This window comes from Podarcis raffonei, chromosome 2, assembly GCF_027172205.1.
Source record: "Podarcis raffonei isolate rPodRaf1 chromosome 2, rPodRaf1.pri, whole genome shotgun sequence".
NCBI lineage: Eukaryota > Metazoa > Chordata > Lepidosauria > Squamata > Lacertidae > Podarcis > Podarcis raffonei.
Window position 1 is genome coordinate 94,671,508 of NC_070603.1, and position 22,995 is coordinate 94,694,502.

Consider the following 22,995-nt stretch of genomic DNA (forward strand, 5'->3'; position numbering starts at 1 on the left):
AATGTATCTGTGACTCTAAGAAAAACTTCCCAATTCAGAATCCTCAAGATGTTTTGGACTACAACTCCCATGAGCCTCTGTCCGAAACATTTGGTGCACACTATATTGCTGATACACAGCCTGTTACTGTTCCCATTCTACAGCTGGGGAATCAAGATTGACGTTGGGATTCTGAGTTACAACTCTGAACATGGGTTGCCACCAAACCTTGCACAACAAGTTGATAGGGAAGTGGAGATGTGGTGGGAGAAGATGCTGAAATTGTCCTCAAAACTTCTCTGGTGACACTGCCTGCCAGTTACTTTTCTTCCAATTCTCCTAGGCCAGAAAAGTATCACAGCTAGGGACAAAGGGGAACCCTGGGGGTCAGTAGTGGACAGAATAAAGGATTAAGCAGTAACTTGTTGCCTTTTGCTGAAAAACTGTTCTCTGCTCATCCTTTAGCATTGCATGGTCGCGACCCACTTTCAAATATCTACTCCTGTCACATGTCAGTTCTGTCCTGTGACTCAAAACAGTAATTTGCCCAAAGTCATGCAGCGGGTCCATGAATACGGCAGGATTTGAACCCACAAGGAAGGGTATTAAGTGTTGGGAACACATTAGCTTGAGTGTAGTGAGATTTCAGTTCCAATTCCTGATCCAGTTTAAAGGATCTCAGGCAGTAGGATTAGAAAAGGACACTACCTGAGAATTTCAAGTTACTGTAAACATAACAATATAGAGAGCTGCCTTATATCAAATCAAATCAATGGTTCATTTAGCTCCACATTGCTGATGTTGACTGACATCTGTTCTCCAGGGTTTCAAGCAGGAGACAACATCCCAAAGCCTATCTGAAGACACTGGGGGGTCAAACCAAGGATGCTTTGCCACTGGGTTATGGCCCTTCCGCAATGGACATGATTACAATGACGAGCGTTGTCACACAATACCAAGCTGTCCCTGGTATCTTTTAGTTGTCAATTTTTTTACAATCAACTTTCTCATGTTTAATGAATCACATTGATCCACAAAATATCCATGGGGTGGTTTTGTTGTGTTTCTAACAAAGAAGCCAGAAAAAAAAGACCATGAACATGAACATGAAAACATAGCTGGCCTCTCACATATCTTGTACAATATTGTGTATTGTCCATCTGTTATTCTTCATAAGCCTCCTAGGGTGGTGTCTTATCTTCCTCTGTCATTTTCTTGCTAGATAGCTGGCTAATGAAGCGGGTCAAGGAAATAAAAACCACGTTCGCTTGTGTTTATTGCCACACCAATATTGCTTTGTGCTGTTGCAGCGACTCTTGCAGAGACGGTAAACCTAGTCCCATTTGAAGTACGCTCAAATACTCCTTGGAGAAAGCAGCTGAACAGAGTACTCTAAGCTCAACCATAGTATAGGGAGTCCTTAAGAAAAGTGTGTAACTTCTCCAAAATGAAACAAGTGTGGCTTTTAACTCCTCAGCGCTCCTGAGCAGTGCTCCTGTGAATCCCAAATCACTCCACGTATCATTAGTAAAAACAAACAGCGCAGTGAAAAGTATATTAAGCCCAAGCTGTAGTTTTGTTCTTTGGGATATGCATCAAATTAACACAAATAAACACTTACCTGGAACTACTAGTTCAATCTCGTCTGACATGGCAGTTCCTAGCTCATTGGAGGCCAAGCAGCGATACCTTCCTTGGAAAATGGAGATGTTTCCACGGTTCCGAACAACAAATGTTCCGGAATTGTTTGATGTAAGTATCCTTGGGTCACCTAGCAGATCAAATACTTTCCCATCCTTTCTCCATGTAAAGCTGAAATGACAAGAGTATACAATGAAGAACTTGGCTGCAATTCACCTTTGGCCCATGAGGTGAAGATTTAAGAAGTAGCAGGAATGTGTGTTCTATTTTATTTTATTTTATCTCATCTTATCAATAAATCATTTAAAACATTGATATTCCCCTTTTCTTTAATTGGGGTCAAGACAGCTCTCTATAAATAAACTAAAATTAAGGAGCAGTCTTAATTTCTAACTATATCTCACAAAAGTCACTACCAGCTAAAGTTGGGGGGATGAATGGATGAATGCTTTTCCAAAGGAAAAAAAAATCTGCACATAGGAAAATTGGTTGTTGCGAAGAAACCTAGATTGATTTTTTAAAATCTTTGATTCACTAGTTCCGTATGTGTAAGATAGGGTAACATGAAAACATGGATGAACTCTCATCTGCTTACCTTGAAAACCATTGGGGACTTGTGGCCATTGCTTCAAAGATTTCAAGACTCTTTGGAAGTGTTCAGAAATCTCCCCCACCATAAGCAAGACAGTGTGCCTTTATGGATTTCAAAAGGCAAAGCTAAAGGAGGCTGCATGCTCAAAAATCATTGGGGGGAAATGGTGACCTACTGCTAAAGACCCTCTTGCATCCAGTATTTCTTGGACTATGAATCCAAGCATTCTTAAGATAAAATTGTCACCTCTACATCCTAAGATCAGTAAAGTCAGTTACAGACTATAAATAGGAAGGACAGTGTGTGAAGCTAGACTCTCTCTTTTTAGGCATGGAAGAAAATGAAAAAAGATGAGGTAGAAGATAAATCAGATGGAAATTGCTCCACAGGAATGGTCTGAGCTAGTATTTTTATCAGCTGTGAGTCACCAAAAAGTCAGATCAGGACAGTAATAGGTTTTTCATTCATTGCCCTAGAGAATGTGACATCTCTGTTCGCTATTACGGTAGTTTTATTAACAATGTGTGTTAAACTCTGTTTATGCTGTGGATGAGTGCATTTGGAATCCTCATAGCACACAAACTGTGTCATAGCATTATATTGTATTTCACTGTGCTTATAAATGAGATTAATAAGATTGTGGAAATAGACTCACTGATGGGAATCGTCATAAGACCTCTTACTACAAAGAGGGTGTGTGTGTGTGCCCACGTGCAAAAGGCAAAGCTATGCAAAAGGCATGTAGACAGCTGCTACCCTCTGATTTCTATTATACACTTCATATAATTTGCTAAGGGTGCACACAGTAAATCATGGCATTATACTTGCACTAGCCACCAGGTCTTTCCCAAATAGGAACCTCAGGGGTGATTCAAACCATCTCAGCCTAATAAACCATGGTTTATTAAGCCAAGAATGCTGTCATGCCCATGTAATCTCCCTGCCTTCTCCTGCACTAGCTTTGACGCCTTTATAATGGCTTGTTCAAACCACAGCCTCCCACTGCATTCATTTAATCTTTCACTAGTGCAAATTGCAATATGAAGTGGAGATCAGTAGTGAGATCATGTGGACATCTGTAGTGTTTATTAAGCTGAGGCTGTTATGCCTGAATTGGATCAGTGAGTCAGGGCCAGTGGGTCAAAAGTGGAGCTATGCTTTTAAGTTTTAAAATCACTATCTCTGATCACTATTGTATTTGTTTTAACTCTTAGTTATTAATCTATGAGATATTGACTACTGTGCAGTTGTTTATTTATGTGAAAGGCAAATTTCTGAAATCTGCCTTCACCTTAAGGCAGATTCACCCCATCTATCGCTGTCTTTCTCCAGCCCAAATTGTGACCAACCTAAACTCCCCACAGTGCACAGTGCAGTACAGAGAGGCTCCCCAAAAGAAAAGGAAATCCCCTAAACATTGTCTAATTCCATTTCCAGGCCAAATATTCATTTTTGGCCCCTAAAGTATGTAAGCTGTAAAGCTATGTTGCAGCACAGGGAGGGTGGGTAGGCACCAGAGAATTTAAGAGGCTGGGCCAGGGGTGACAGCAAGCTCTTTTTCTAGTTGTTCAGGCCCACATCAGGGTAACAATGGTCATTCTCTGAGGCCCTTTTTGGTGTGCCTCCATTAGAGGTCCAGAGGGCACCACATGAGAACAGGCCTTTTCTGTGGCTGCTCCCAGCTTCTGGTATGCTCTCCCCAGGGAGGCTCACCTGGCACCTTCATCATAAATATTTAGGTGCTGTCCAAAAGCCTTCCCCTTCTCCCAGGCCTTTAGCTAATTAAATAACCTATGGCCTTTTAAACTTTGGGTGGGTGTGGGTTATTGTTTTTGTTTGTACTATGGTATGTATTTTTATGTGTTTTTATATTTTAAACTACCCTGTGATCCTCAGATGAAGGGTGACATAGAAATGTAATAAAAAAAATTAAACAAGTACCGTATATCTGCAAGTTATGATAGAAGAAGAAGAAGAAGAGTTGGGATTTGATATCTCAAAGCGGCTAACTCTCCTTTCCCTTCCTCCCTCACAACAAACACTCTGTGAGGTGAGTGGGGCTGAGAGACTTCAGAGAAGTGTGACTAGCCCAAGGTCACCCAGCAGCTGCATGTGGAGGAGCGGGGAAGCGAACCTGGTTCACCAGATTACGAGACTACCGCTCTTAACCACTACATCACACTGGCCCACGCCACACATAGCATACCTTGCCTCACCTCCAGTGATGCCTGCCAATTCTCTCTCAGCCCAACTGTGGCATGCAGGGGGTGCACATACAGTCAGTCCTAAACTAGCTTTTGCAAAACACTTACCTTGGATGTGGGTTCCCTATAGCTTCACACTTGATTGTAAACTCTTCATCGAAAGGAAATGCAACTTGATCGGTTGGGTGCTCTGTAATTGTCGGGAGCTGCCGTACTGAAACAGAACCAGGACATGTGGTCAAATAAAGAAAAATGGAAGAGTAACCCATATGTAAATTGCAAATAGCTTATTTGCATTGGGGGTGGATGAATAACCAGAGTTCTATTCCAAGACATTTTGATACTTTGGGGGAGGGTGGGCCAAAATCTACACTGGGAGACAGAAAATATGTTATATACCTGCCTAATCACTGAGGCCTTTGCAGGAGACAGTGCTCACAGTGCTCATATCTCCCATGGCTCAGGCATATGCAGTGGCGTAGCGTGGGTTGTCAGCACCCGGGGCAAGGCAAGTAATTTGCGCCCCCTAACCCGTGGATTTGCGCCCCCTAACCCTAACCCCCAGATATTGCGCCAGGTGCAGCTGGCCCCCCTGCACCCCCCACGCTACGCCACTGCTGAGGCGTTATTTCGCTTCCTCTTTTTCTCCCTGCAATACGCACGAATTTCCAGTTTTTGACCCGTCAGGCTTGGTGCTTTCCAGGCTTCCACAGTTGGCAGAGAATGGCGAATCGATGAAGAAAGAAAGAAAGAGAAGGAAAGAGAAGGAAAGGGAAGAAAAGGGAAGAAAGAAAGAAAGAAAGAACGAAAGAAAGAAAGAAAGAAAGAAAGAGGGAAAACGTGATAGGAAAAAGCGCCAGAAAACCAATGAGAACGAAGGGCAAGCCAAGTTGAAAGCGGTGAAGGGGTTATCCTCTCTCCGCGCTCAGACAGAGGGGGGGGGCAGCCTTGCATCCTGAATTAAGCATCTACAAAGTCCCGTTGAGTTCAATGGAAGCACCGGAGCACGTGCTGGAACCGCTCTCCTTTGCCATGCCTGAGATCCATGAGGCTGATGCTCTTTTGAAACTTTGAAAAGCTGCTATTTCCTTGATCGCCGGCACCACCGAGCAGGGCTGGCCTAGGGGTGTCAGCGCCTCCACAGGGCAGACAGTCAGCAATCCCAGCCAAGCTTACCTGAGAGTAGCCCCCCCATTGAATTCAATAGGACTTGCTTCTTTTGCGTTAGGCAGGCACCGTCAGGCTCGCTGGGTGTGACTCCTGCGTTAGGATCGCGCGACTGAGCCGAAGCCCTGGGTCCAGGCTTGCAGAGCTCACCAGGGTGCGCGGAAGGGCGACCCCCCCCCTCTTCCCCTTTTGGGTGTTTGGTTTTGATCGACGTTTCGGCCTCTGAACAACCGCTCCCTTCCCCCCCCCGAACAGGGATTCAGGGCTCGCCTGTTTGGGTTGCTTTTGCAGAGATTGTTGTATCTCACGTCTGTCTTCGCCAGGGAAGCGTGCGCAGTCCAGCCGCTTTTGGGAAGAAAGAAGCCACGCGCCCTTTTCTCCCGACCCCCACGCGCAAAAAAAGTTGTCCCCGAATCCTCCCACTCCCGGGGAACCTGATTTGCTTCGCGATGGGGTGGGGGCTGGGGGCTGGGAGAAGAGAAGCCTTCAGATCTCAGCCCTGGGCCGTGTCCCTTCCATAACCCTCCGATGCCTCGCTCGGGGCTGTTTACACAGCTTTACCTGCGCTGCGCTGCTTTCCCTGTCAAATCCCAGCCCAGTAAACGTAACATAATCCTATTCCAGTCGATTGTATGCGGGCTAAAAGCAGTTCGGCGACGGGATGAAGTGTGTGTGTGTGTGTGTGTGTGTGTGTGTTGCATGTGTGCGGCGGAGGAAGGAACTTGTCCCTTCCCTCTGGACTCGCGCCCCCCCCAGACGTTGCGCCCGGTGCGGCCGGCACCCCTGGCACCCCCCACGCTACGCCACTGGGCATATGGCATCATGGGCCCAGTTCTATGGAGCTCCCTCCCAACTGTATTTAGTGGCAAAGACTTCTTAGAAAAATTACCAAGCATTTCAAGCAGGTTTTCCTGATTTTATGCTTCAACTGGTTTTATCTTTTGTATTGCTTTTGTATCTCCATTGTACACCACCTGATAAGTAAGCAGCATTAAACGGTATATAAAAGGTTGAAATAAGTAACTAAGGCATGAAAACACGAAGGTCCAGCCTCCACACTGGCCTGGGAAGCGGTAGATCAGTTTTGTTCATATTGGAATTCACAAAACTGAATTCTCTAAACATCCCTATGAGTAATACAAGGTCTTTTGTTTGGGTTTTCCATATAGCCCCAAGGAACGCAGCAGAAACAAATGACTCAAGGATAATAGACTTTGGGTGGCAGTAAACCATTATTCCCATTGTTACAGAGGTTGTAAATTTCTTTTCTTATTTCTTTTCTTCTTTCTGCTCTTGCATTCTTATATTGTGTGCACATTAAATGTAATTCACCTTCCCCCCCCCTTTTAAAATAAAAACCCTACAAATAATGCCAGGATTGGATTCAAATTAATAGTTAAGGAAGAGAAGTTGTTACCCAACCAAAGTCCATGTGCTGCTCAAGATACCGACATAAACAACCTCAGTTACCATTGGCATCATCATTCAGGACCACCCACTTTCCAAGGTAGGATGACTGGGCTTTACTACTATGCAAATCCTCTATTTCATGCATTTACATTTTTTTAATCCTGAAGAAATTAAAGTGTTGTGAATCTCCACATAACCAAACTATAAAAATGGAAATTGGGCCCTGAAGAGTAATTGACCATAATAGAATTACCACTCTGTTATAAATTACAGGAATGAATATTAGGGTACTGGCTAGAAACTCTTTAAGCCCAGTGAACCAGAAAACTCGGTGCTCTCATGAAATGTGGTATCTTGCTGCACCATATGGTATCTCATCTTCTACATCTCCAACGCCGCCATGCTTTGCCCAGCTTGTTTATAGCCAAATATAATTCATGTTTATTAAAACCATGAAAAGCTTCATTAACAGAAATTAAGAATCAAATGGAAATGTAGGGTCAGAGAAAAGTCAAATAGTCTGGGAACAGGTAGACCAGAATTCCAATTATGTGATTTATCAGGGAATTTGAATATGATCTGAAGAAATAATTCATTCTCTTAGTGAATGGAGACCAAAGGAATTAATTCATTTTAAAAAAAAATTTGCTAAATCTGTTTTCAATTAAAATGGGGTTGCACTTTCTTAATCTCAGTCTTTTCATGTTCAAAGTAGATTGCAAGTGTGCACTCTTATCTAGTTATGGCATTGTGTATCAAAATAAAAAAGTACTCCACAACCTATGAGCTTTGCCACCACTCTTTTAAGATGAGGCATGAGGCTGATATGAGGTGCTTGCTAGCAAGGACCCCATGGATGGAGAAGTATATTGAAGCATTAAATGAAAGCATGCATGCCTCCCTTTAGCAGTGGTTTGGAAGACAGAAACCTGCCCATCCACCTCACATGTAGCAGGGTAGGGTTAGGTGGTCCCAGTGAGAATCCAAGAGGAACTTTTGGTGCTTTTGCCTGATTGGCCAAGGGGTGTGGTTTGTTTTGCCTTCTCTGGTTGGTAGGTTGATTGGTTGGTTGCTCAGGTTGCAGTACATTGATTGGGTTAATTTGGCCACATATGTACATAATTGGGTCACAATGTGCAGGTGAATTGTGGGTAGAAACAGATGAGAGCTGCATGGTATGCTGGTGGACATTATGAGGCATCAACAAAACATGGTAAACTGCAGAAAGAGTTCTTTCTAACAATTCACCTCCTAAATTTTGGTTTGAAGTTCTTACCCTGAGATCTACTCTACCAACTCATCACCGATTACTGTCTTAAGGGGATCTTGGAATGGTCCACTATTGGGCACTGACAGACTCATTCATAGTGATGAGGAGAATACTTGAACTGAGAGGGTTCAAAAATGTAAAGAACATGTAAACTCACAAGACCAAACACTAAAAAATGGAGCCCATTTAGGCCCGTCCAGCTACACTCTGAAAAGGGTGTCAAAACTCTCCTCTCCCCACGCCTCTTTGTTCTTGTTTCTCATCTCCACAAACAGTAAAAACCCTTATCTTTGCAAAGTGGAGGTGGCATAAGAAGGCCTGGAGAGATTCCCAAGACCAAAACATGCATAAATTTATTTAGCAATATTTTCTGGGGTGAATTTTCAACCACTGGGTTATATAATTAATGTCTGGCACTGATATAGCCACCTTGGGTTCTATGTTTCACTGGGATACCAAGCCAATTGTAGATGGGTTCTTAAGAATATAGGAAGAGTTTGCTGGATCAGGCCAACGACCCATAACGTTCTCACAGTGGCCATAAGCACAACAGGAATCCCCACCTGCGATTCCTAGCAAACGATATTCAGATGCACAATGCCTCTGACAGAGATGGTAGAACCTAGTCATTGTTGATAGCCTAGTCCTCTGCCTAACCCTCTTTTAAAACCATTTAAGTTGGTGGCCAAGGGACGCGGGTGGCGCTGTGGGTTAAACCACAGAGCCTAGGACTTGCTGATCAGAAGGTCAGCGGTTTGAATCCCCGTGATGGGGTGAGCTCCCATTGCTCGGTCCCTGCTCCTGCCAACCTAGCAGTTCAAAAGCATGTCAAAGTGCAAGTAGATAAATAGGTACCGCTCCAGCGGGAAGGTAAACGGCGTTTCCGTGTGCTGCTCTGGTTCGCCAGAAGCAGCTTAGTCATGCTGGTCACATGACCCGGAATCTGTACGCCGGCTCCCTCAGCCAATAAAGCGAGATGAGCGCCACAACCCCAGAGTCGGTCACGACTGGACCTAATGGTCAGGGGTCCATTTACCTTTTTTTAAGTTGGTGGCCAGCATTGTCTCCTCTGGGAACAAGTTCCATAGTTTAACTCTGCACTGCATGAAGAAGTCCTGAATCTTCCAACATGCAGCTTCAATGAATGTTTACGAGTTCCAGTGTTGCAAGAGAGGTAGAAAGGCTTTTTCTCTATCCACTTTCTTCCCATCATGTATAATTTTATAAACTTCTGCCTTCTACCATGTCACCTCTTACTCATATTTTCTCTAAATTAAAAAATCCTAAATGCTGCAACTATTCCTCACATTGGGAAATGTCTTCATAGTTGTCCATCACATATAGCACCTCAACAGCAGGCCCACAAGCCACGTGGGCAATCTCACTAGGGTGAAATGCTTTGTATTTCTATTTAAATTTCAGCAATTACTTCTAAAGCTGCACCCACACATATGAATATTGCAAATTTGTGTGCTCCTTTGCCCTCTTATTCTTCTGGTGCTGCATAAGTGACCACTGTAACCAACAATGAGCTGTTTGCACCTGTTTACTGCACTGCATGAACCAATCGAGAAAAGAAATCAAAACTTGCATTTCTATCGCATACAAATTCCCCAGAGGCCACACTGGAGCATAACAAAGCTCAAAATGGAAACAGCACATTTGGACGATTTAATCTGTTCTCCTGCAGGAGAACATTCAGTAAATAGCTACAACTTACCAGAAAGAGGGATTTCAATGGCCGCTGCCAAACTTAATACAAAGAGAAGCAGGCACACAGCGGCCCCTTTTGTGTTTGATGGCATCTCCATCTCTCTTCTGTAAACAGGGAGTCCAAACAGATTGAAAAGTGCCTTGCAGTTCTCCTCTTGTTCTGTTTAAAACACTCCTGGAGAGCGAAGCCTGAAAATGGCAGCACAGAGAGAAAACCACATAAATAAATTCAAGGCATCAGCTCTAATTTTGTTAGGAAAATGAAGAAATAGTCAAGATTTATAAGCTGAAACATAAATCATAGTAACATACACATTCTAATTTATTCTCCCTCCACTTCTGATCCCACATTCAGAAAGGGGGGGGGGCTTAACAAAATCAATTACACCACAGAAATCTAATTACTTTTTTTTTTTGCTTGCATACATGAAAAAGTGGCTAATTTTTTTGCCTCATTTGTAATAGTTTCCATTCATTTTTTTCTCAATTAAATGCAATTTGGTAAGCAATTACAAAGAATCTAAAGAAGAACATAGGGATCATAAATAAGATTTTTCATAGCTCATATTTTCAACATCTTTCAGTCGTGCTGTTCAGGCAGGAAAGTTTGCCTCATTTCGTTGTTGAAACCACTGTATTAAGAAGCTCTGGGTCCCCTACACTCACCCACAATACAACTCCAGATATAGATATATCAATGACTATGAATACTTCCTACAATTGTATCCCACTTTCTTCCACCGTGGAACCCAAAGCATGTCTCCCATCCAGCCAAGCCACTGACCAGACCAGCACCCAGACTTGCTTAACTTCAGCAAGGTGCCTTCAGACCCCATGTGCTTTCAGACCTTATTATGTGCCCCATAATAAGGGCAAGGCAGCAAAAAGCCAAAACATCAAACTTGCTGCCAACAGAGGAAGCAAATGTCAAAACTCCAATAACCCTTTAACAGCAGTAGTGGGTGGCAGAGAGGGAAGCCAATCCGGCACTACTGCCAATGTGGTTGCACAACTCCAACCTCCCAGCCACCTCCTCCCTCCTCCTAAGTGACCATGATGATGATGAAGAAGAAGAGTTTGGATTTGATATCCCGCTTTATCACTACCCGAAGGAGTCTCAAAACGGCTAACAATCTCCTTTTCCTTTCCTCCCCCAAAACAAACACTCTGTGAGGTGAGTGAGGCTGAGAGACTTCAGAGAAGTGCGACTAGCCCAAGGTCACCCAGCAGCTGCAGAGACGTGAACCTGGTTCACCAGATTACGAACCCACCACTCTTAACCACTACACCATGCTGGCTCTCTTTATCACTACCTGCTGCTTTCAGGAGGCCAGGTGTGCAATAGTGCACCTCCCCGGCCAACCATTCCTGTTTAACATCTCTTGCTAAACCTTTCAAAAAGGTTTCAAAATAAAATGCAGACTTACGGGGGCGGGGGGCGGAATACTGTGGCTTTTTGTTGGTCTCTCTGCTAAATATTCAATGCCGTAAGAAAGAATCATTGCTTGACAGTAGTTTTTTTTTTTATGGGTGTCACACTTGCCCCAGTAAAATTTGCCTCAGTCGTGAAGTTCACCCATAAACTCACTCACTCCCCCTAACCTACTTTAGAGATTTGTTGTAAGGATAAAATGAGAGCAGGCAAGAAGCCGTCAACTACCCTGTGCTCCTTGGAAGAAAAGCAGAGTACAAATGTTACTAAACAATAATAAAAAACGATCGGCATTTAAAAGCCAAAAGTGCTGTTAGGAGAAAAATACCCCAAGATAAGGAAAGAAAAGTCTTGGCCTGGCAGCCAGTGGCCATCCTAATGGAAGGTTTGGTGCCCATTTATCCCAGCAGAATTTTTTCTGGAGCACAATTTGAACTAGAGAGAAGCAGACTTACCTTTTTGCTTTTATCATTCAGAGGAAGAAGGCAGGCAGCCAGAAAGTGACACTTATAAAGCCCCAGAGAGACAGCAAGAAACAGCTGGCTGACCAGCAATTATTGGGAGGGTGTTACAGGCCATTGGTTTATAACTGGGTAGAAATTATGGAGATCTCAGCAGTTTTTTGACTCAATGCCAGAATTAAATGAGTGGGGCTTTGATGGAATTTCATATTCAGAGGCTCCCTCCCACCACCCCTCTCCCTACGGTAAAAATCAAAGCTGAAAATGAGATGGGATTTGAACCAGAGCAGATTCAAACTAGATCACAGTATAAGCATATGCACATATTTTTGGGACCTGAATGTACACCATCTTCCAGCCATTGTGCTTATTAGATAGGCTTGGGCAAGTTATGATGGATTTATACGTCAGGAATGAGGAAATTGTGAACCTCCAGATGCTGTTGAACTCCATCCCACCAGCAACAACCAGCACAGCTAATGGTCAGGGGTGATGGGAACTGGAGTCCAACAAATTTAGACGGCCACAGGGCTCCATATGCCCGCTATAGAGTCACAGTCAGCTGCAGTAACCAGGCAGCACAGGGAATGGCCAAGCAGTCCCCTCATTAGCAGCTGGTGTCTGTCTGGGCCAGCCCATCCATACCCAATGAAATGCAGTGTCACAGGCAATGCATTCCTTTGCCACCTTATGCGGGTGCAACTGGTCGTGTTGGCGCTCCTGTTGTGCAAGCAAAAGTTAAGATTGTACCTGTGCTCATATGCTCTTAGATGTCTTGTGCTTCTCACATAGCCTGAGCTAGCAGCTGCTCTTCAAAAGTGTGGGCAGCGAGCAGGTGCTCTACAGTGCTAACTTTTGGAAGAATTATTTATTTATAATCCTCCATTTAAATACTGTTTTCCTCCAAGGAGCTCAAGATGGTGTACATGGTTCTTCAATTCACCATTTTGTCCTCAAAAGAACCCCATGAGGTATGTTAAGCTGAGAGGCAGTGACTGGCCCCAGTGAGTGGGGATTCGAACCCTGGTCTCCCAGGTCCTAGTCCAATACTACTACAGTGGTACCTCAGGTTACAGATGCTTCATGTTACATACGCTTCAGGTTACAGACTCCGCTAACCCAGAAATAGTACCTCGCGTTAAGAACTTTGCTTCAGGATGAGAACAGAAATTGTGTGGTAGTGGCGCAGTGGCAGCGGGAGGCCCCATTAGCTAAAGTGGTACCTCAGGTTAAGAACAGTTTCAGGCTAAGAATGGACCTCCAGAATGAATTAAGTTCTTAACCCAAGGTACCACTGTACATCACATTGCCTCTCTGATACTTCTGACACCAGCCATGCTAACCTGCACACAGACTGGAATAATCTTAGGAATGCTGTCCTAAGCTCTGCAGGGAAAAGACAAGGCAATAATGAATAAATTCTGCATACTGAAATGAAGCTTCAAATGGCAATAAGTACGCAACAACTTTTCAATTCATCAGCAGGCTCCTTGAAAACCTTATCGAAACGCCCCTCCTATAACCCAGCTCGCATGCAACCCATCTCAGAGGCAAACCTGGTCACTACATTAGCATGGGATAAAATGAGAGAATTAAATGAGACTGAATTGGGCTCCCCAAATAAAGTCCCCAGCATGGGTGCGCCAGGTTGCAATCTTAGCATTCCACCCTCCTCAAATGTGAGCATACTGAATACATCTTTAAACATCATCGAATTAGCATCTGAACTATCTGAACCCGATGAAAGGGCTAATAGTAAGAATCAGAGGAACTTGGTGTGACATCCGGAATGCACCACGCATACCTCACTAGCACCCTTAAATCAAAGATCTCTCCAAACTCTTTCTATTATGTCCTGGAATGTAGCTGGACTCTCATGTAAATTAGCTGATTCTGATTTTATAAATTTTCTTGAGTCTTATGATATAATACTTCTGCAGGAAACCTGGTCTCTTAAACCTTTAAATATTCCTAATTTTATTACTTATAATTTACCTGCTACTAAAATGTCAACAAAAGGTCGCCCTAAAGCTGGTTTGATCTGTGGTATCAAACAGTCCTCTAACCTTAAAATTAATTATATCAGAAATATTGGACAGTATGCACAACTATTATCATTTTCCATTGTTTACAGGGAAATTCTTCTTTTAAATATATATTTTCCTCCCTTAGAGTTAGAAATTAGACCAGATTATGGTTGGAATATAGTCTCTGAAGAGTTGTATTTAATACGTAGTAAATCCCCAAATATCCCCCTGATTGTAATGGGAGACACCAATGCTCGAATTGGATCAGATAATACAGCTCTCTATAAACACTATGTCTCAAAGCTAGCTGAAGACGCCCCTCTTCCATTGAGAATAGGGAGGAATTCAAAGGACATCATTATTAATAAAGCGGGAGGAAAACTCTTACAATTGGTTTTAGAATTTAACCTCTCATTTTTGAATGGCTCAATGTGGCCGGATATTCCAGGAAATTTTACCTTCAGCTCCAAAAGGGGTAGGAGCGTAATCGACTATTCTCTAGTTTCCGTTGAAATGTTAAATGAAGTTGCCTCTTTTACAGTTGTACCTCGCTCAGAAAGTGACCACTTCCCAATAGTTTTAGAGATGTACATGAATCCTAGAAATAATGATATTAGTCCTCTTATTAGTATTGATAAGACTATCTATGCCAAAAGAGTTTATATAAGTGATAAAAATAGGGAGGATCTATTAGCAGTATTTGAAAATAACCCAGTTATTCTTGAACCTGTGGCTAACCAAAATTTGATGCCCCTGGAGGATAATGATTGTTATTATAAGACTATCCAGGATTTATTTTCTTCTTTTTTAGACCCTCAGTTCAGCAACAAACCTTCAAATAAGTATAACTGGTTTGATAAAGATTGCATTAACTATAAGAAAGAACTTAGAACTTGTCTAAAAGAAGCCTATATTACCAACTCTCAAGGTCTCTGGAAGACTTATTTTGAAATGAAAAAAGCTTTTAAGAACATGCTCCTGGAAAAAAAATCTGAGTTCGCACTAGCCAAATGGTCTAAAATTGTTACTGCATTAGAAATTAAAGATACCAAAACTTTTTGGTCACTTCTCTCAAGAAAAGATATCATTGATTTCCCTAATATAAGCGATGAGGCTTGGATTTCACATTTTACTGCCGTTTTTTATGATCACCAAGTTTGTAAAAAGGAAAATTTTAAATTTTCTCTGGCAAAAACCACACAATTTCAAATTACTGTTGAGGAGATGAAAAGGATAATCTTTTCGTTTAAGCAAGGGAAATCACCTGGTATGGATGGCATTCCAATAGACCTGTTGAGATTAGATGTAGAATGGTGGGCCAATAAACTTGTACCGCTTTTTAATTCTATCTATCACTCAGCTCTTGTACCTAAGTCGTGGAACAACTCAATAGTGGTACCAATCTTTAAAAAAGGTGATAGGAATTGCCAAGAGAACTACAGGCCTATAAGTTTGTTACCATGCATAAGTAAAATCTATGCCAAATCTCTGCTTATTAAATTGGAAGAATGGATGCTGACAAAAGGTCTACCTGGTAAAGAGCAGGCTGGTTTTAAGGCAGGCTCGTCAACTCTTGACCAGTGTCTAGTGTTAAGTCATCTTGTGGATAAATATGTCATGAGAAATAAACGAAAACTCTTTGTGGCATTTGTGGATTTAAAAAGTGCCTTTGATTCGGTCGACCGCAATAAACTATGGACTAAACTAGAACACCTTGGTATCGACCCATATCTACTTACACTGATTCAAAGTTTACATTCTAATAACCAAATATATGTTAAAGTATCAAAAGATGGTAGACTTGCAGGTCCTATTCTGAATAATCGAGGAGTTAGGCAAGGCTGTATCTTGGCCCCTACCCTATTTAATTTATTTCTATCTGACCTACCATTATTTCTTCAAAACGCAACCACTCATACTCCTTATTTAAACAATAGCCCACTCTTTTTATTACTTTATGCAGATGATGCTGTAATTATTTCACTCTCTGTTTTGGGTTTAAAAAAATTATTTAAGAGTTTCTCAAACTACTGCTCTCTCAATAATCTCAAAATTAATTATGATAAGACAAAGATTATGCAATTCAGAAAGAGAGGGAACCCAAAAGGCTGTATAATTAATGGACATCTAATACAGGAAGTTAAGCACTTCAATTATCTGGGAATCACATTCAAAAATAATATGAATTGGAATACACATATATGTGCTGCAATAGCTAAGGCCAAAGTGACAGCCCAACATATTAAATCCTATTTTTTTTCTCCAGTAGGAAACAGATTTATTCCAGCTGTATTGCAAGTGATTGACATGAAACTCTGTGCCCAACTTCTATACGGCACACCAGTGTGGATTTCAGGTGACCTCAAGAGGTTGGATAAATTTCACGCATCCCTTTTGAGGTCATTATTAGGACTTGCAAACTCTGTAAAATATGAAACAATATGTTGTGAGCTGGGAATACTGCCTTTATCAGTAAGGGCATGGCTGAGGACCTTGAAATATTGGATCTTCCTCCATTATAGAGCCCTATCCCCTAATACTATACTTTACGATCTTTTAAGTGATAGGGCAATCTACAATCTATCAGTGATTTGTAGGAGAAAACTGGATTCGATAGGGCTCACTCTAACTGATTTTGAAACCTCTGATCCCAAAGATATATGGGAAATTATTAGGAAGACCCTCACAGAAAAAAGTGTTCTCGCCATGCTTGAGGTTGCAAAGCGCAGCACCTGCTCTCCTATCCACCTAAATCTCCCTTTGTGTAGAGATTTCCAAAAGGGATACATGACAAATCTGAAGAAACATGAATCGTGTAGGCTGTTTATGTTGGCCAGATTTAACATGTTTCCCTCGGCGGTAGTGAGAGGAAGATACTTAGCTATCCCAGAATCAGAGCGTCTCTGTAAATGCAGAAAACAGGAACCCGATACTCTAGAGCATATATTCTTTTCCTGTGATTTTGGCAGCTATGCCAGAAGACAATTATTTGAGGCCCTAAAATTTAATAGACAGTTATTTACACAACCAACTGTTCAGGACCTGCTGGCAGACAGCGATGATCAAATTACTTTGATAGCGGCTGAATTTTTAAGTGCTGTCCATGAAGAAAGAATGGGCCATGATAAAGAGACTTAGTGGTTTTAATGGTAGGTGATGTTGCTGTGTTGTATTACGGTATATTATTTATGTACATTGATTTATTTTTTGGAGTTAAGAATAGGACTGGGATAAATTGTGTTCGCTGAGCCCGTATTTTATACAGTCTGTATATGATGTTTGTTTGTTAATGTGAGGTGTGATATGCCTAATAAAGGATTTTGAATTGAATTGAAATTGAAAACCTTATCCCATTTCTTTTCCTTTCCTTTATTTTCTTCCCAAAGTAACATGCCTTTCAATATAAGTGAAAAGTTTGACTGCACTCACTAATTGGCCTGTTGCGGGATTCGCCTTTGGCTCCTAAGCTTTTGAAGAGCTTCAAACAGGTTCCACCCACCAGTTCAATCTGAGAGAAAACCTTCCCCCACAGCCCACCACCAAAAAAAGCCTCATGCACAATTATACCCAAACAGCAGAAATTTTAGTATTGTTCCAGATATGGGTTTCAGCTACGAGTATCTGAGTGTTTGGTGTAGCTTAAAGTGGCAGTATGACATCAAACAACATGGAACTTTCTGCCTCCATGCATAGCAGGAAAATTGCAATGTGGTGACATTTTTCAACAGTTCTAGAGACGTTTTAAATGTGCCCTTTACTCCAATTGTTTTGATCTACAGGAAGCTACTTAGTTTAAGAGCTCAACAAAATAAAAGGGAAGTCAAGTCTGTCAGCGGTTTTCCCCAAAGCAGACTTGTCATTAATATGTGGGTAGATGGGAAGCAAGTCACCACTTTGATTATCAATGCATGCAAGGCTAGAGTCAGGGAATAGCTTTGTTGGGCTCCTGCTAAGACCCAAGCCACGGAAGGGGTTCTGCTGCCAACTGCTAGATTCCAGTAACTGCTGCTACTATTCCTTGCTGTTGTTACCTGCTCAACGGCGTTTCTGGAGCCTATAAGCAAATACCAACAGGAAGGACAATAAGCATACCTGCTTTGCTTCCTCCATCTGGTGGTGCAAACAAGTGCAAACAAGGCTCGGAGGAAAGGGACAAGCGAATGAACAGTTATGATGGTGACAAGAAGAAAGTGGATGTATTCAAGGCCCAAGAGCCACCTAAAACATGGATCCAGGACCATGTGCAAGGGAGAGTTGGACAAAGGAGAAGATGGGGGGAAATGGGTGGCGGTAATAATGGCATGTTGTGAAGGGGGTTGCACAATAGGAGAGAAGATGAGGCATGGAAATGGGGCTGATCTGTATGCAAGAGAGAGTTGAGAAATATAAGGAGGAAGGTAGGGGCGGAAAGGGAGCAGAGGTGAAAATGGGGGTGCAAAAAAGAAGGGAGCAGGAGGCATGGGAATGGGGTTGAAGATGAAAGCAGGGGCGCGAAAGGTTCAGAATAATAGGAGGGGATGGTGGATTCATTGGGTGGAATGGTGGATAGTTGGGTGGAAGGGGGATAGTGAGCGTAGTAGTTGCAATGTGTGGGAGAAGGGTGATGCAGAAGGATGTATGGCACAAAAGGAGGAAGAATGAACATGGGGGTGAAGGTAAAAACAGGGGTGCAAAGTGGGACTGCAGAATAAAGAGAGAGAAATGGCTTGGGAAGATGAAGAGTGAGCTGAGTAGCTGCATGAGGTGGAAAGGAGAAGCTTTAAGGAAATGGTTCCCAAATGGTTTTAGACCACCACCTGCTTGGTTCAATAAACTCATCCCCAATACCATACCCCATAAATAGCATTCTGAATAGTGGTTTGCACGACCCGCTATGGAAGATAATGACACAATAAAACTCAAAACACTAAAAATTTAATTGCGCTTTCACTGGAAATTCAATTAAAACTATTTAGTTTAATTAATTCAACAAAATTGACGAGTTTGATCCAGTGATACCAGCTTTTCAAAGCCTGATGCCCATGCATACCTCTAGTGCCCCACTGATGCCCCTAACCTCTAAATGCCTCTACAACAGTGAATGTAGAATATAGAATGGCTGGTGAGCCCTTTGTGCAGTTTTATGAAGTTGTTTGTACAAGTTAGGCTGCCCAGGAGAGAAGACCCTGTGGTGTTAAATCAACAAAAGGTCACCAATTCCAGTAAAAATGTTTTCTTTCTTACGAAGGCAATATTAGAGATGCAGCGAATGTATCACTCTTTCTTTGCTGTGCTCTCCCATTTCCTCAGCTCAAGGTTTTTTAAAAAGCAAATAATTTGAATTCACTGTGGATAATTACCCATAACTCCTCACCTACAATTCATTATTTACTGTACCCTTTGACTAATAGTAAATACTGATTGCTTTGAGGACAGCTCATTTCTTTGTTTAATGAGATGCCCTTTGCTTGCAGCTTGCCATTTCCACAAAATATACCAGTTTATAAAGGAGCCATGTCGTTCTTGATTCCAGTATTGTACATTACCTTTTCCTGGAATACATCATAAAAAAATATTGGACAACCAAACAGGATAGAAAATATTAAAATTCAATTTATCTCCTAAAGCTCCTGAGCAATTTTCACCACATGTAATTGCTGTATTAAAAATAGCTCATAAATTCTAACAGCATGACAAGCCAAAATCTCAGATTACAGTTTTGCTGCAAGAAAACTAAATTGCATTGTACCACTAAATACAGCCTTCTAAGATATTTGTCTCTTTGCTGTGCCAGTGCCCATAAAAAAACCATGCTCTCAAATCTAGATCTTGTAAGTTTTTATACAGTGCAGCAAACAAAAAATAATATAATTGGATTTGTGCAAGTTTGGCAATAGTTAATGCTACAGATGACCTTTACTTTAGCTAAATACAGATTTAATTTGCCATGTTAAAAGGTTGCTACATAAAAGTCATTGGCAATTAGAAATTAGAGCTTCAGGGCTGCCAGATAAATGAAATGGCCAGATAAACCTTCTAAAATAATTTTCTAATTTCAGAAATTAAATATGCTGAATATTGCACAATAAGTGTGAGATATGTGGTCGCTGTTCTGTGTGACCAGTAGCAAAGTGTATGCACTGCTACATTGTGCTGAGATGACAAAAACTGAATTAAACAGAGCTCTGGTGGGTATGGCCTTAGTTTTCAAAAGCAAAACAGGATTTGTTGATATCCAAAGTACTTTTCCTACCCCACTTCATTCAAACTATCGCATTATCCACACATAATGTTAAGGCATGATTTGTTCAATTGACCACAAACCATCTCACAGATGAGCAAACAATTCATGGCTTGTTTCTGCAAAGAATCTATTGCTTTCCAGATGTTTTTGCCTCATGTCTTTGCAGCTTGGTGAGGTTCTGGAATGGGATGGCCAAACAAACCATAATTCAAGAAAGATGTTCTGTTTAGAGATGCACAGCAAACCATAGTTAAAAAAAACAGACTGTGATTTGCAAGCAAACAACAAGCCACAGTGCTTTGGCTTGCTTTCTTCTCCTTCATAAACAAAGCTTAACAAACTCTATATCCCCCAATCTCTCAAGCTCCTATGTGGAAGAAGCCCACTGAAAGTGCACAAGATTCCTTGTGATAATATGAATTTTCACATGCATGTGAGCAGAGTGCTCATGATATTACACTGGTGGATAAATGAAATAACTCTCTGTGGTTACGTTGTTTGTTTGTAATGTTCAATTAAAGTTGTGGTTTTTTAAAAGAGAACAATACCACCACAAGTACAACCTTACAGACCTAGATCATGAAAAAAGTGGGACGTGACAACAGGGGGAAATTTTGCCACTGGCAGTCCTGAATTCAAAGTTGACTTTGAATGATCAGAATGGCAGGCAGCAGTCCAGCAAAATATACCACAAGCTTTGGATTATCCCCTATTAAATCAACAAATATGATTTATTCAGAACCTGACTTGTGCAGAGATTCTGTGGACTCTTAGATCTTGCCTAGAAAAACCCTGTTCAACTCTTTATATTTTATTTCTATCACGGGTTGCCATAAATAATCACCTTCACCCATTAAAACTTACTGAGGTGCTGCAATTTCACTTGCTTTATCAACAGTGCCAATGAATGCAGCATTTTCCAAAGCAACCATTCTCCTTCAGCTTGGACTGTATCTCTCAGGCATACTCCCCATTTGTTGGCATATCTAGTCATTTCTGCCTCTGGTGGCTGCTAATTTCCTCTTCTTTCTTGCTTGGGGTTAGCTTTAAACTGATGAGCACAGCAGGAGTGCAATATGGTGGACAGAGTAGCTTCCTGAAGCAAGGATACAGTTTATTCATCCCCACTGAAAGCAGAACGGAGAAGGATTGATATGCTTTAAGGGAAGGTCTAAAATCAATTCCAGTCAATCAAGGCATCCATCAAGATATGATCTCGTTCACGCATTAATAGGCCACAACAGGAAATGGGGACAGCACAATTTTAGGACGGAGAAAATTTGAAATCAAATGCTTCAGTAATAAGTCACTGTTCTCAGAGGGTGAGGTGGACCTCTTTTGGGGAACACTGACCTCTGCAGAGGTGCTTCCTCTTGTTGTATTAAGTCAGGGGTTCACTCTCATGAAGATCACACCAAACAGTTTTTACTAAGCATGAAATTACAACCAACAGGTTTGAAAGTAGCTCTTCTTTCACCCTGCTCTGGCTTCACCTTTCTCCAGAAATCCTTTCTAAACTTCGACCCCTATTATCCTTCTAAGGAAGTGTCTCTAAATTACAACAGCCACTACATTTGACAGTGTAGGTCTGAGTTTGATTATGATGGGAGCTAGTCAATAATCCCATTCACACGTGATTCCACAAGATCAATGCGATGTAGAAAGCTGAGTCTTTTTTAATAGTGCCAGTGTTAAGAGCAATGGGGCCAACCCTCTATATTTCACAAGCTTTTTCCCCCCTTAGATTTTTTTTTCCTTCCAGAAGCCATCCAGCATTATTAGACCTTGCATTCTGGACCTCAAGTTATCCATCACTTCTACCCTTGCTGCCAGTGCCTCTGTTCTGCTGTGGCAAGCAAGTGCAGTACTGTACAGACTCATTATAGCTTGGTTCTTTTCTTCTGAAATGGACTTTAGATCAATGCAACAACATTCGAGCAGTGCCTGTGAAAAAGTTGCCATGCAAAAGCCACTTTCCATGTTCAGACCATTAGGACATTGTGGCTCGTTGAATGGATAGAGGCACCCTCTCTCTATTGTCTGTCAAAGACTTTTCTTTTTCAACTAGTCTTCTAAGTAAAGATTTTTAGCCATTTTGAAACATTTATATATCTCATTGTTTTTAATTGTGTATATAGAGAGAATTGTTTTATGTATGCTTTTATTGTACTGCAAAATCACTTCATAGGAAGCAATTCACAAACTACTGGGCTGAGTTTAAGACGTTATTACTATATAAAGCCTTTAATTGGCTGGGACCAGTTTACTTAAGGGACCGTCTTACCCCATACAGGCTGAACTGACTTCAATGTGCAGAACATGCACTTCTGCAAGTGCCACACAAAACCATTTCCGACCTGGGAGGAGAGGGGGTTGCGGGCAGAAATCCCTCCCACATCTCACACGCGGGGGCTGGCCCTTGCCCCCGCGTGGTTAGGGAATCCCCGGGCGTGTCAGCGACCCGGCCCGCCAATCAGCGGGCCGGGAAGGCGTGGCCTAGCCTATTTAAGACTAGGCACGACCGGGGACCGCCCTCTTTGCCCCCTTTCCAGCTGAGCGGTTTTCCCATCCCACCCTCCCTTTAGGTTTAGCTAGCCTTGACCTTGCTATGGACTTCGGTTGGTCGCCGCAAGGGGCCTGGTAGGAATTTTTCCAAGTTGGCACACTTGGTTTTTTCGCCTACCTCGTAGCAAACGTCACAACTTATTTGGTATTGGCGGTTAGGCATTGGCAGGGGTCAATTGTTATGCAAATGAAGGGGGAAGGAAGCGCCATCACCTTCCCCAAAAGTAAGGGTAGTCCGGTAGAGGACTCCGAGGGGCGTGGCCTTGTCCGAAACCTAGGGAGGTAAGGGCCCCCGGCACGCCCCAGAGCGG

General features: G+C 42.2%; 1 protein-coding gene across 4 annotated transcripts in view; it reads right to left on the bottom strand.

Annotated features, from left to right (window-relative positions):
* Positions 1-22,995, bottom strand: part of CHL1 (cell adhesion molecule L1 like) — a 209,196-nt gene that overhangs the window by 76,848 nt on the left and 109,353 nt on the right. For all 4 annotated transcript variants that reach the window (XM_053378167.1, XM_053378170.1, XM_053378169.1 and 1 more), the window contains 3 exons: positions 9,984-10,165; positions 4,525-4,630; positions 1,601-1,791 (listed from right to left, as the gene is read on the bottom strand). In XM_053378167.1, coding sequence (XP_053234142.1) covers positions 1,601-1,791; positions 4,525-4,630; positions 9,984-10,074 — 388 coding nt within the window. In that variant the 5' untranslated portion in view covers positions 10,075-10,165. The remainder of the gene's footprint in view (positions 1-1,600; positions 1,792-4,524; positions 4,631-9,983; positions 10,166-22,995) is intronic.